General features: G+C 35.9%; 2 protein-coding genes across 2 annotated transcripts in view; both read right to left on the bottom strand.

Moving 5' to 3' along the window:
* Window positions 1–12522, bottom strand: part of LOC134795624 (homeotic protein proboscipedia-like) — a 78682-nt gene that overhangs the window by 54490 nt on the left and 11670 nt on the right. Inside the window, exon 2 of the mRNA XM_063767527.1 lies at window positions 11583–12240. Coding sequence (XP_063623597.1) covers window positions 11583–12138 — 556 coding nt within the window. The 5' untranslated portion in view covers window positions 12139–12240. The remainder of the gene's footprint in view (window positions 1–11582; window positions 12241–12522) is intronic.
* Window positions 1–12522, bottom strand: part of LOC134796358 (defensin-like) — a 111407-nt gene that overhangs the window by 87216 nt on the left and 11669 nt on the right. The gene's annotated exons all lie outside the window — the stretch shown is intronic.

Genomic DNA, 12522 nt, shown 5'->3' with positions numbered 1-12522 from the left:
AAGGTAAGCGATCGTGACATGTCTTTTAATTGAAAAACGCTTTTTAAAAATCAGTAACTATTACTTATGAAAGCAGAAGAATATAAATGATCGTATTAGATTCATAATTGTTACATATTTGCCGTAACTTATTTTTAAAATGTGTTTTTCAATTAAAAGACACATCAAGATTGTTTACCTTATTGCTAATGCTAAAAAAAACGAACTATAGTCCCACACTCCACAGTAAGCTCAATAAGGCTTTAAAAAAACATTATTTATAATAATGACGAGTGAAGTCGCGTTAAAATATTTTCCTGTTAATTATAGTGGAAACTGGATAAGTGGAATCGCAAGGGACCGGCTGTTTAGTTCCGCTTATCCAGGTTTTCCATTTATCCAGTTTTCCACTAAACCAGGTTCAAATAAAACATTTTCTCACTTACAGAGGCTCTCGCTAACAGAGGTTGTGGATGCTAGTAAAGTCGCTTATAGAGGTCACGTATGGTATGATCAAGACTTAAATAATCATCTTTTATTAAATATGTATGTATATATGTACCTATGTATTAACAAAAATAGGTATGTAATCCTGACTTTAAAAAAAGCAATACTGTAAATAATCCACAGTACCTACTCATATACAATTTTCAAAATTACAAAAACTAAATCACTCCTAATATTTATTTATGCACGAGAAACCAGTATGATTAAATAAATCAATGTACCGATTGTACTTTAATGCAAAAAAAACTGAACGATGTGTGATCTCATACAAAATACGTAGTTAAAACACGAACCATAATGTTAACGAAACAAACTACCCTCCTTGTGACGGTTTATTAAAAATACAAATTTTATAACGCCGAGCTATTCCACTCATAGAGTTTTCGGAGACGGCTGCTTCCAGTTATAGAGGTAAAAATAAGAAATTTTCGATAAAATGGATTCCGCTTATAGAGGTCCCAAAATTCCACTTATAGAGGTAATTCGTTGCCAAGGGACTGGAACCGAGAACTTGGGTCCACTTAAAGAGGTTTTCCACTAACCCAGGTTCCACTTATCCAGTTTCCACTGTATAGGGAAATTTAATTAAGAGTAAGTATTCATTTTATAATTCAATACTTAGGTACCTATGTATATTCAGTGGTATTCAGAATAACAGAAAAAACTAACGGCAGTTTGAAAAAAAAACTGTTTTTATGAAAAAACTATCTCATCCTCTGATTTATATCAATCCGCATTTTCTTTTCATTAAGAGCCCTTCTTATTTTTAAAACCATTTTAGTGTCATGACATTATGAAAGAAAGATGTAAGTATTTAATAACTTACTTTCATCTTAGTTTCCATTCACAACCACGGACAAATATGTAGTACTGCTAGAAACTTAAAAAAGTCTACTGCAGACGAATTTTCCCGTCACAAAGTCTCATACTCATGTTTATCCACCAAGGTATTCGCTTCCTGCCAAACCTCAGCAGCTGGGCCTCGTCGGTCGTCTATATAGAGATTTACATCTTCCGTCGGTCTGTTTGTTTAGACACTTTAGCACAATAGCGTCGAGTTTTATTTGCGGTTCGAAATGTGCGGTTTGGCTTCGGGTATTTGTTACGAAATTAAGAAGTGCTTGTAACTTTTAATTTTTAGCTTAAAGTAGATAAAGGTAACTTAATTAACATTAAAATATGAATATTAAGTAAATATAGTAAAGTTAAAAATCATATACCTAAGAAAAGCGCTACAAAAACAACGCCACGCGCACAAATATGTCTGCACTTTCTGCACATTAGGTATAAACTACTTTTGTGCTCCTGTGCTTTAGATAGAAATCATGACTGAAGAAAATTTTAGCTACAAATCAATCATCATTGATCAATAATTCATCAGTTGAATATCTGTCAATGAATACCACCTATAATATGAAAAAAACAACATTAATTAAGGTAAACGTACCTACTAGTGCTCGACATGCCCAATAGATGACACCTTGCTGTCACCTCTATTGACAATGACTTAAGTTTCAAGATGACATGTAGGTACTGGGACCGCGTCGAGCACCAGTACGTTTACCTTATTTAAAATTGCTTTACTAAGTTTTACAATGGAAAATGATATTAAGCGTTTGAACTTTTCTACATTGATGACAACTTCCCTATTTTCCCTGTAAATTGAATTCAAAGCTTAGCGGCAAAGCACTTCCTTTGCACATTAAGATGATTTAAGAAATAAAGCAATGTCGACCGCGGCCCCGCCCGCGACATCAAAGCCACTTTACGATGCGCACGCGTGTTATTTATCACGCTCTTAACTAGCGTTACTCGCAAATATGAATCGCTCTATGAATTAGTAGTTTGGATCGCTCATAATTGCAGCTATAAAATTTTAATAGGGGGGAGGTAACATATTAACGACTAGAATTATTATGCCCTAACGCCTTTGTAAAAAGATTTTAGACTAGGCAACAAGCACTATTGTAGGCTGGTTTAATGTGCGCAAAGTTATTTTACAGGCGCTTAATCGATATGTACATTATGTAGTTAAAAAATGTTAAATAATTGACCTATTTTCACAGTAAAATGATGGATTTTGGGGGTACAAAATGGAAATCAATAACAATTGAACTATTTAGTCTGATCAAGCAAACTCTACACAGAGTTCGCAACGACCAAGTGTGCATCCTCACGCTTTATCACGTCAAAGTGGGTGCAGAGTTAGCTTGGCTTGGTCCGATATATAAAGGGTCATCCATTAATTACGTCACACGAATTTCAAGGTTTTTTGACCCCTCCCCCCCTCCTTGTCACACTTGGTCACATTTGGCAAACCCCTCCCCACATTTTTTCAACGATTTTGTCACAATATTAGTTAATTTATAACCCAAACCTGATTATGAAAAAAAAATAAACTAATAAAAACGATTATCGTTCCAATAACTTGTTTTTGAACTGTACAGTAAATAAAATGATTAAAATAAAATTTTGGTTACTGATGAAGTTAAAGTGACGTCACAAAGTTTGTGACTCCCCTCTCCCCCTTGTCACAACATGTCACATTTTCTTGACCCCCTCCCCCCCCCCCCCTAAACGTGTGATGTAATCTAAAAATCAAATCAAAGTTGAAAGTAATAAAATTAAAGAACAGTAATTAAAACGCATGCCACGAAAATGCCCAATGAACGTCTAATGAATAAGGGTACCAGGCCCCAATTTCACATCGGTGACAGGTGCGACGAATTGTAAAATCACTGTTGCTGACGTCACAGGCATCCATGGGCTACGATTACCACTTACCATCGGGCGGGCCGTATTCCTGTTTGCCACCATCGTTGTATTATTTAAAAAAACTTTATTATATCGGATAAAAACAGATATTTCTCCTGCGAAGTTTCTGACAATTGTCAAAGATTTAGAAGAATTGTAGGTAATTCTTGACAGGTAATGAGTTATATGTCGGAATTTCGTGACAATTGTAGTGTTTCTTGTGACAATTGTCATAAACTTAGCAAGAGAAATATCTTTTTTTCCGATATCATAAAGTTTTTTTTAATAATACAATGATGGTGGTAAACAGGAATACGGCCCGCCCGATGGTAAGCGGTAACCGTAGCCCATGGATGCCTGTGACGTCAGCAACAGTGATTTTACAATTCGTCGCACCTGTCACGTTGGTGAAACAGGGGCCAGGAAGAAGACCGACAGAAAATCACCAAACTGACCTGGAAATTATAATTTCCATGGAGATATGAATTTGCTTGATCTATAGGAAGGTTTTCCAGTTCATCAAATACTCTGTCAAGCCATTTCTGTCACTAGAAAAGAGCGGCTAATTTAAAAAAATGTATGCGCGAAGGGTTATCGTCTCATAGAAAAATTTAAATTTCGCGTCTTTTTCTACTGACAAACATGTTTGACCGGCTCTATTTATATCCTCAAGTAAAATTAAAAACTAATATTTTATTCATATAGGTAGTATGTCAAATTAAATGAATAACAGTCGCTCAAAGGAGTCCATCAGCCGCATATGCGCTTACGCAAGGATTTATTGCCCTGGCAACCCCGGCCGAGATTAAAGGTGCTCCCGCGAGACCATGGGGCGCGGTTATAATTAGTGTTTAGCGAGAACTGCTGTCTGTCCATTTTATTGTTCCGTGTTTTTGAAGCACTCGAAGTGCTTAGATAAATACCTCATTGCAATAACGGCCCTATTTTATTACAGTAACAAAAGAAAAGTCAGTAAGATATCACGTAAAGAGAGTTCGCGGCAATAACTACATATTTCCTATAATATGTCCGTAGGTACCTCTATCTACACAAAATAGACAGATTTCTAACTGTTTTATAATATAATTCAAATAAGTACTAAAGTCTATAGATTATAGATATATTAGTTAAGTTTAAGGCAGGCAGTTTAATACAGGATTTCTTAATTTAAGCTCCTCATTTAATTGCTTCTCAGTAAATTTGTTCCTAAACCATGCAAAGCGTGAGTCTCGCCTATTTGCAAATAAATCAAAGATTAGCAGCTGAAACTGCAGTAAACGACAGTCAGATCTACCCGGTCTCAATCGGTAGACTACGCGTAATGAATGTATTTTAAAGTCTGGATCTTCAAAGATCAGTAACTGCGCAATAAATCGCCGCTCGCACATTAGCTATGCAATTTGCATCCAACAAGAACAGGCCGTAATAGCGCTATTATCCTGTATTTATCGACTGGCAACACTAACTGCCTACAAAAACAAAATGGCGGCATATTTGACATCTCTAATCTAGCTAAACTTGCAAATGGATAGATAATTTGCATTGCAACATAGTCAATATCTAACTGCTACTTAGTCGTAGAAATAAATAAGCCATAGGGAAATAATACAATTATTTTCTTGCTCAAATGTAACACCCAGCCGCCAAAATCATGGTCACATAAATAATTGTCCATGCAATTTTGCAGCTCGCTGTACCAACGAGCGCCTAGTGTACCTATATAGTATTTACGATATTTATTTACTTTATCTTTTCCGATAGTACAATTGGGATATTTAGACAATATCTGCATCCAAATCATATACGTGATCTTTATGTTTATTATGATAGGTGTAGGTACAATAAAAGATACCTACACAAACAAATAGAATGGAAGACTCAGCTTATGCATGCAGCAGAATTCCCAACGGGCTTTTATAAGAGACACTGTTACTTCCACCCTTCGGCTTTCGGCAACGAAATGAAGCAACACAATTTGACAACATTTGAAATATTTACGAATGCTGGATTTTTTTATGTGTTAAGAGTTCTAAATATTTCTAGAGAGGATATATTTAACTAAGGCATGTTTAAATATTGCGGTAAATGAAACGATTGGACAGACGACACGCAGACGCAGGCGACGCAGCCCAATACGCCATAGTATAGGGTTGACACAAATAATTGTGTATTTATAGATATTATAATAATTCACAGTCAGTGACTCAAAGTTATAATCAAAAAGAATTATACAAACAATTTTATTATTTCATATTTTTAATAATTATTTTGTGTTTTTATTACATCCGATTTTGATTTAACTTATTTTTCAAATTATCATGGATGTCAAGACTCCCAAGCCTTAAAACTTAATAGGGACTTACCTAAAAAAACATCAGGTTTAACACGGTGTTTCAAGTTACAAACCAAAACTCGGACCTAAAGCAATTGGTAGAGGTATAAAAGAGTTCTTTGCAAAAAAAACTTACTAATGGCTCTGAAAATATAACACTTTAAACTCTCGCGTTTTGTACACATATTTAATTACACAAACGGGTCTACCGCGATATAATTTCATTGTTTTTACCTTTAATTCCGACGTTTCAGCTGAGTTGAGTGAGTGAGTGAGAACTCAGCTGAAACGTCGGAATTAAAGGTAAAAACAATGAAATTATATCGTTTGTGTAATTAAATATGGGCTCTGAAAATGATAGCCATACGCGTAGCCATCTATTCCTGCATATATAGTACTACCTAATCATGTTTTCGTCAAGTTACAATATGAAATTGAACGTTTGCCAAAGAGATATGAAGCGCAGCATGTTAAGAGGATCGGCCGCGGTCGAAACACTACGATGCGCACAAAAACCTGCATTGCTGATGATGATGGTAATAAGGACGTGAGTTATAGTTGGATTTAACTGACTAGAAATGTCCTAGAATAAATGGTAAGTTAAAGGCAAAATGGCCTCCTAGCCTAGTCGGTAGTGACCCTGCCTACGAAGCAGGAGGTCCCGGGTTCGAATCCTGGTAAGGGCATTTATTTGTGTGTTCAACACAAATATGTGTTCCTGAGTTATGGATGTTTTCTATGTATATAAGTATTTGTATATATGTGTAGGCAGGCGTGGCTCACTCCGCGATTTCGTCGCTTTGCTACAGGTAAAGTACATCCGTTCCACATCAATTTTGGTGGCTAGCCATAAGCCGCGCGTGGCGCTGTCGCCACCTAGCGGCCATATCTGTCCTGATCGTAACAGACGCGTTTTGTTAGAGAGTGAGTCTTGTGTACCTAGTACTATTATTTATTCTGTGGTGTAGGTATATTATATATATATCGTCGTCTAGTATCCGCAACACAAGCCTTATTGAGCTTACTGTGGGACTAGGCCGATCTGTGTAAAAAAATGTCGTATAATATTAAAAGAGATCAAGGCGGAATAACCTTTAACATAATTGTAAATAACTAGTCCAGAGTAGGAAATCAATACTAAGCATCCTACATGCACATAAATGTTACATTCCAAAAGAGATCGAATTGAGACATCGAATACAGTAGTATTTGAAATATAACCTTAACTACAACAGTCATATCATAGGCAACCCTGTCACCGTGTTAGTTAAATACATCCTATAGGGTAGCCTATTAACCCTATTAATATATGTAGGTACTAGGTAGTAGGTTCATACGGTATAAATATAACAAAATTATGTTGCAAATTAAAACAAAGTAAATCGTTCTTAATTATTATTTCGGCGGTAGAACTAATTGTTTTAAATTTTTTTGTTTCAAATATTTGCGATTTTATTAAGTTATGTAGGCGAAATGGAGCCAAAATTCTTGTGTCCTATCCAGAGCGCCTACCGACTGCCAACATAAAAAAAATCGGAAATCGTTTTCTGCCTCTCTGTCGCTCAAATATGCGAGTGCTTACCGCCAACATCGAAAAATCGAAATTTGATTAAACTAGTATAAAATCATAATCTGCCTCTCTATCGCTTAATTTGCATATTCGAACGAAATTATTTTCAAAATTAGCAATTCTGATTATTTGTGTAAAAATCCACGAAGTCTCTGTGACGAAGTTTACCAACCTACTTTTACTTTAACTTTAATTTACTTTAAACATTAAAGACGGTGCAAGTAAAGGAACTCCAAGGTTACTTTATTTTTTAATTTACTGTCTCGACCATTAAAACCAATCTCCCAGCGAATGTATTAAATACGAAACTATTAATCTCAGCATTCCATATAGTTACTTAAATTAAGTACTTCATCAAAAATGAACAACGACTATAAAATCGGTTGAGTGCGAATACATTACGTTGTTTTTAATCAGAACATTGTTTTGGGAATCCGTTGGCACTTCAACTTAATTTTGCATCGCACATACAATAACTTATTGGCAAAAAAAATTTTTTTGGTACAAGCTTTTATCGCTGACTGTAATTTTATTTCCACAGGAAACTAATGCTCATCGAGATAATTCCAACCGCAAGCAAACTTATTTTGCGTTGTTTTATCACAGAGTTCCCATGGCGACCTCCTGTCTCCATCATCAGATTGCTCCATATCATCATAATATAGCATTGATTGTCATCCGATTTACATACCTAAATATGTATGCCAAATTTCAGCTCAATCGGAAATGAGGAAGTGAGTCAATTTTAGCTTCCAAGATTTGACCCACACTAACTAACTTACTAACAGGGCAAGTTAAACAAAAGCTTGTAAAAATGTCCCTAATTGAAACTACTTAAGTATTAATGACATGCTTCTTAAAATAATGAACTAAGAATATCATTAATTTCTAATTCATATCGTAATAAAGAGTTAAAGATGTTGTACGGGATCGCAGAAAATGGAGTAGGATACCTAGTTTGAGCTACATTGTATACAAGGGCACTGCTCTTAAATAAGAAGAACGAATGGATGTTCTAACCCGATCATCATACACCTGCTTATAGATTTAAGAAAAAAATAGGAGATAGGTAGTACAATTACATGTAAGTATTTCGAGAACGCAGGCATTGTGGGCATAATTGTCGTTAATAGGGCCAAAACGTAAAGTTTTGCGAGTGTTTTAGTCGTCACAAAATTCGCCTAGCATCCATATTTGCACTGAACCCTACTAATAAAACAAGCAGGGCAAAACAACAAAAAAGACAGGTAATAAACGTTCCATTTTCGATTGCGACAATAAACCCATATTAACATCTCAACTGCCATTAATCCGTACAAATTTACTTCTAAAAATAAGTTGGCAACCCTGACGCGGCCGCCACAGCTGCATCGACCAATAGCTTATTGCTTGGACGTTCTACGTTCAAATTATTGCTTGCGTGGTCTACTTCATAAGAAACACCTTCAACGCCCAATTAGCAAGTAATAAGGAGCAAAATACTATGCTACTTTAGTTTCTCGACTGCAAATAGGAAACAAAGTATAAGCTCTATTAAAATGTAACGATATAGATCCAGTACTTCAGAACCTTTTGGTCCAATGTACTATAGGTTTATCGAATACGCCCGTCTAATAGGTTTTAGGGTACGCATGGGAGATGATGATATAAAATTAGAATGTCGGTATATCAGGCGCATTAATACTGATTGATTAAGTACAGCGTAGTGTTTCTTGAAAGGTTAATTGTGGTTAGAGTGGCTCTCGGGGTAATTCAGCGCAGATAAACGATAGGCGACGATGGATATTGGATCTCTATTTATTCAGTTTAGCTTTCGAGGTCCCTATAGCTATGAACGTATGTAACTAACTGCGGCTTATGCGGATGTGTTTGACGCCTCCAAGCGTTTTTATAGTCTAATTTAAGTACGGTTTGAATTTGTATATTTACTTACATGTAATCAGAGAACAGGGGGCCGATTTTTGAATTTCGACCGCTCTATTTCGCGTATTTCGTTCAATGATATCTCCAGTACCCGGCATGTAAATTCTACTAATAGAATTGAAAAACGAGTGGTCAATACCACTCGATTCCCAATTTCTACCGCTCGTATTTAAAAAAATAGCATTTCGCTGTTTTCCACCGATTTACGAGTGACGAAATCGAACGCTCGAAATTCAAAAATCGGCCCCCAGTCTATATTTCGTGTGCGTAACTTACCAATGGTGTACTTTTCGATTTAATACCTAACATTTAGGTAGGCAATTATTTTTTCACCTCAGCAGCTCGAACAAGGGTACTTTGCTTCTTAAAAACAGTGAGCAAAATGCGATTTTGCTCACTGAGTTATTTTGTCTCACTCAGTGAGCAAAATGCGATTTTGCTCACTGAGTGAGACAAAATGATATTCAAGTGACCTTTATAGTCAAATGTCATTTCAACATGCAGGGTCTAATACAAGTTCGATATATTTGGGTTCTATTATCTCCGTCCCTCTAGGTATGTTCTCACTGCTTAGGGTGAAAATTTTTGTGTACTACACGAGATCAAAGTTATTTACATCTCGTGCGCTTTTGAATCCCTTACTACGCTCAAGATTCTAAATTAGATTCACTCGCTACGCTCGTGAATCTATTATAGAATCTTTCGCTTGCACGGGACTCAAAATAAGCACTCGAAGAAATATCAAACTTTGATCTCTTGTTGTACAAATATTTATTGTGTTTTCTAATAATATCTTATCTGAAGATGTGTTATCACTTATTTTTAACACGCTTTTATTAGGTCGACCTGTATGTAACTAACTATGTAATGGAATTTAAGGTAACTAATTTAACCATCTTCCAAGGATCGTAGCGTCATGAAAATTGGCAGCTGTATGTAGTTCTAATACTATGGTAATCTAATAATATGGTACTATCGAACTGATCTGATGATGGAGCCAGAAGATATGAACTGGAACTTCATGATGGAACATGGTATCATAGCTGTGTTTGGATTTGTTAGAAAAGTCTAGTAATGAACTTTGACCACGATTAGGTTTCAAGGTCTGATGATGAAGCCGGAAGATAGGCACTGGCATTCCATGATGAAATATCGTATCATAGTCGTGTTTGTACTTGTGAGAAAGGTCACGTAATGGACAAAGCGTGTTATTCTAGAGTTTTTTAAACTATTAATTAATTGCAATATTCAACTATTACTTATGTATGTGTTATACGTTAAAGTAACAAATCAAGTTCAAGTTCACAGAAGAGTAGACGAACTTAACAAGTCAAAAAATATAATTAGGCAAAACTAAAAGCAAAAAAGGCACAAAGGACACTTTAGCACTTTAGCAGGTACTTCTGGTAATTTGTCATAAAAAATTTCCCCGTCGCCCAGTTCTCATTTCAAAGACTTATTTGATTTCTTACGAGAGTTGAAAGTACAAAAAAAGTTTACTACGCACATTCCAAGTACATACCTCAGTACGTGCTAAATAGGGCTTGCAATATCGGATGGTTTCCAATCCCGGAACTGATTTTCGATATTGGATTCCAATTCCGGAATTCCGGAACTAGTTCCGGAATTAGGGTTTATCATATTTTTATTCGATTTTTTAGTAAAAAACAACAAAAAATGTGAAATTCTGATACTTTACGTTTACTAAGGGGCTGTCCATAAATTACGTCATCGATTTTTGACGATTTTTGACCCCCCCCCCCCCTATAATCATCCAAAAATCATGCTTCAAATGACCCCATTTCCTCCTACTTCATGCTACCGTCATCCGATGTCCAGACCCCCCCCCCCCCCCCCCCTAATTTGAAATGACGTAATTTATGAATAGCCCCTAAGGTTAGTATCGTTTAAGAGAAATTTAATTTGAAGAAGCTACGTTTTTTTTTTCACCTCTTATTGTACCACCTTATTAAAATGGTTACTTTTATTCACTTCTATGATACGGGGTATTTATTTGGCGAAACTATAGTTGCTAGCAAACCATTTGATGCATAATTTTATACAATATTTAAATATAATAGCTTCCTACTTTTCCTAACCTAGTATTCTCTCTGAATCGAAGATAAAGAGTCCAAATATTTTTAAATTTCAATTCTTAAAATTCGCTTATGTAGGATTCAGACTATTCTGACTATTCTAAGCAAGTAAATCGCTTTGCTTTTTTTTTTATGAGCCCATATTGTCCCACTGCTTTATCAAACGGAAAAGTAAAATATACCTATACTATAGGCAGTTCACTAAATGACTAAGAGGCACTTAATAACAACAAAAAACACAAGTATAGTGTAGTTTCTTAACAATTTTCAATAATAAACGTATTAAAACCTAAATAAAGTACTTAAATCCAATACCGGAATTTTCGATATTCAATTGTATCAATTCCGGAATTGTAATATCGGAAAATTTGTCCGAGATTCCGGAATGCAAGCCCTTAAACTGTCATTAAAGTGAACTCACCTTTTTTTTCTTCTTCCCACTCTTTCTTAGGCACGGAGAGGTTCAGTGGCTCCTCCTTCACGAACTCACACTCACTAGTTCTCACTCTCTGAAGCAGCTGCTCCTGAAGCTTATTCTTGTGCACACTCATCACTCGCTCCGTCTGCACCTGCGCACTCTTGTACAAGTGTTTCTTCACCTCGAACCTCTTCACACTCATCAATTGACTCACGGTTGACTTCTGGTTTAACCCTAATATATATTCTATCGAATGCGGTGTAGGCTTTTTTGGCGGTTTGCCGTACACGTGCGGATGCCATGATAGCTCGAAATCTTGTACTTTCTCTTCTGTTCCTACATCTATGTTCTGATTATTATCATCTATTTGGTCTTCCCGAGATTCATCAGCTATAACTAGTTCTTTATCATCATCTACTTCAATTCTTTCGCTATCTAGATAATCTGCATCGCAGAAATTGTGAGCTTCTATGAGTCTGCTGTCGGCTTGCTCTATAACGTTTGGTGTGTTGTAGGCGACGGTTTGCATGTCTCTTTCTTTCTCGGTGTCTTCGCTCATGTGTGTCCCTTTCTGTTCAGGTCCGGAAATAGTGTGTCATGTTTGTTTTTATGATCGGATCGGTTTAATGGCTGTGCGGCGTTTGATGCTGTTTGATGTTTCCTGCAACACATGCGGTATTGAGAGATTGATTTAGATACACTTAAGCGCTAATTGCGCGATGAACAAATAAACAGAGCGGTAATCTAAACAGTTTTGTTGGCTATTAATCGTACCGTTCGTAAGTGGCATCGTTTTTGTATAACTGACTAAGCATACACGAGTATGCTCTATGCTTTAAATAAGGTAACAGCATTTTTGCAAAGTAATGTATTTAAAGATATTGCTTTAAATACATTACTTACATGGTGAAATATTTTCTACCAGTACTTAAACGTAATTATA

Source organism: Cydia splendana, chromosome 1 (genome assembly GCF_910591565.1).
Source record: "Cydia splendana chromosome 1, ilCydSple1.2, whole genome shotgun sequence".
Classification (NCBI taxonomy): domain Eukaryota; kingdom Metazoa; phylum Arthropoda; class Insecta; order Lepidoptera; family Tortricidae; genus Cydia; species Cydia splendana.
Note: the sequence above shows the minus strand (reverse complement) of the source record. Positions and strands in the feature narration are given on the sequence as shown.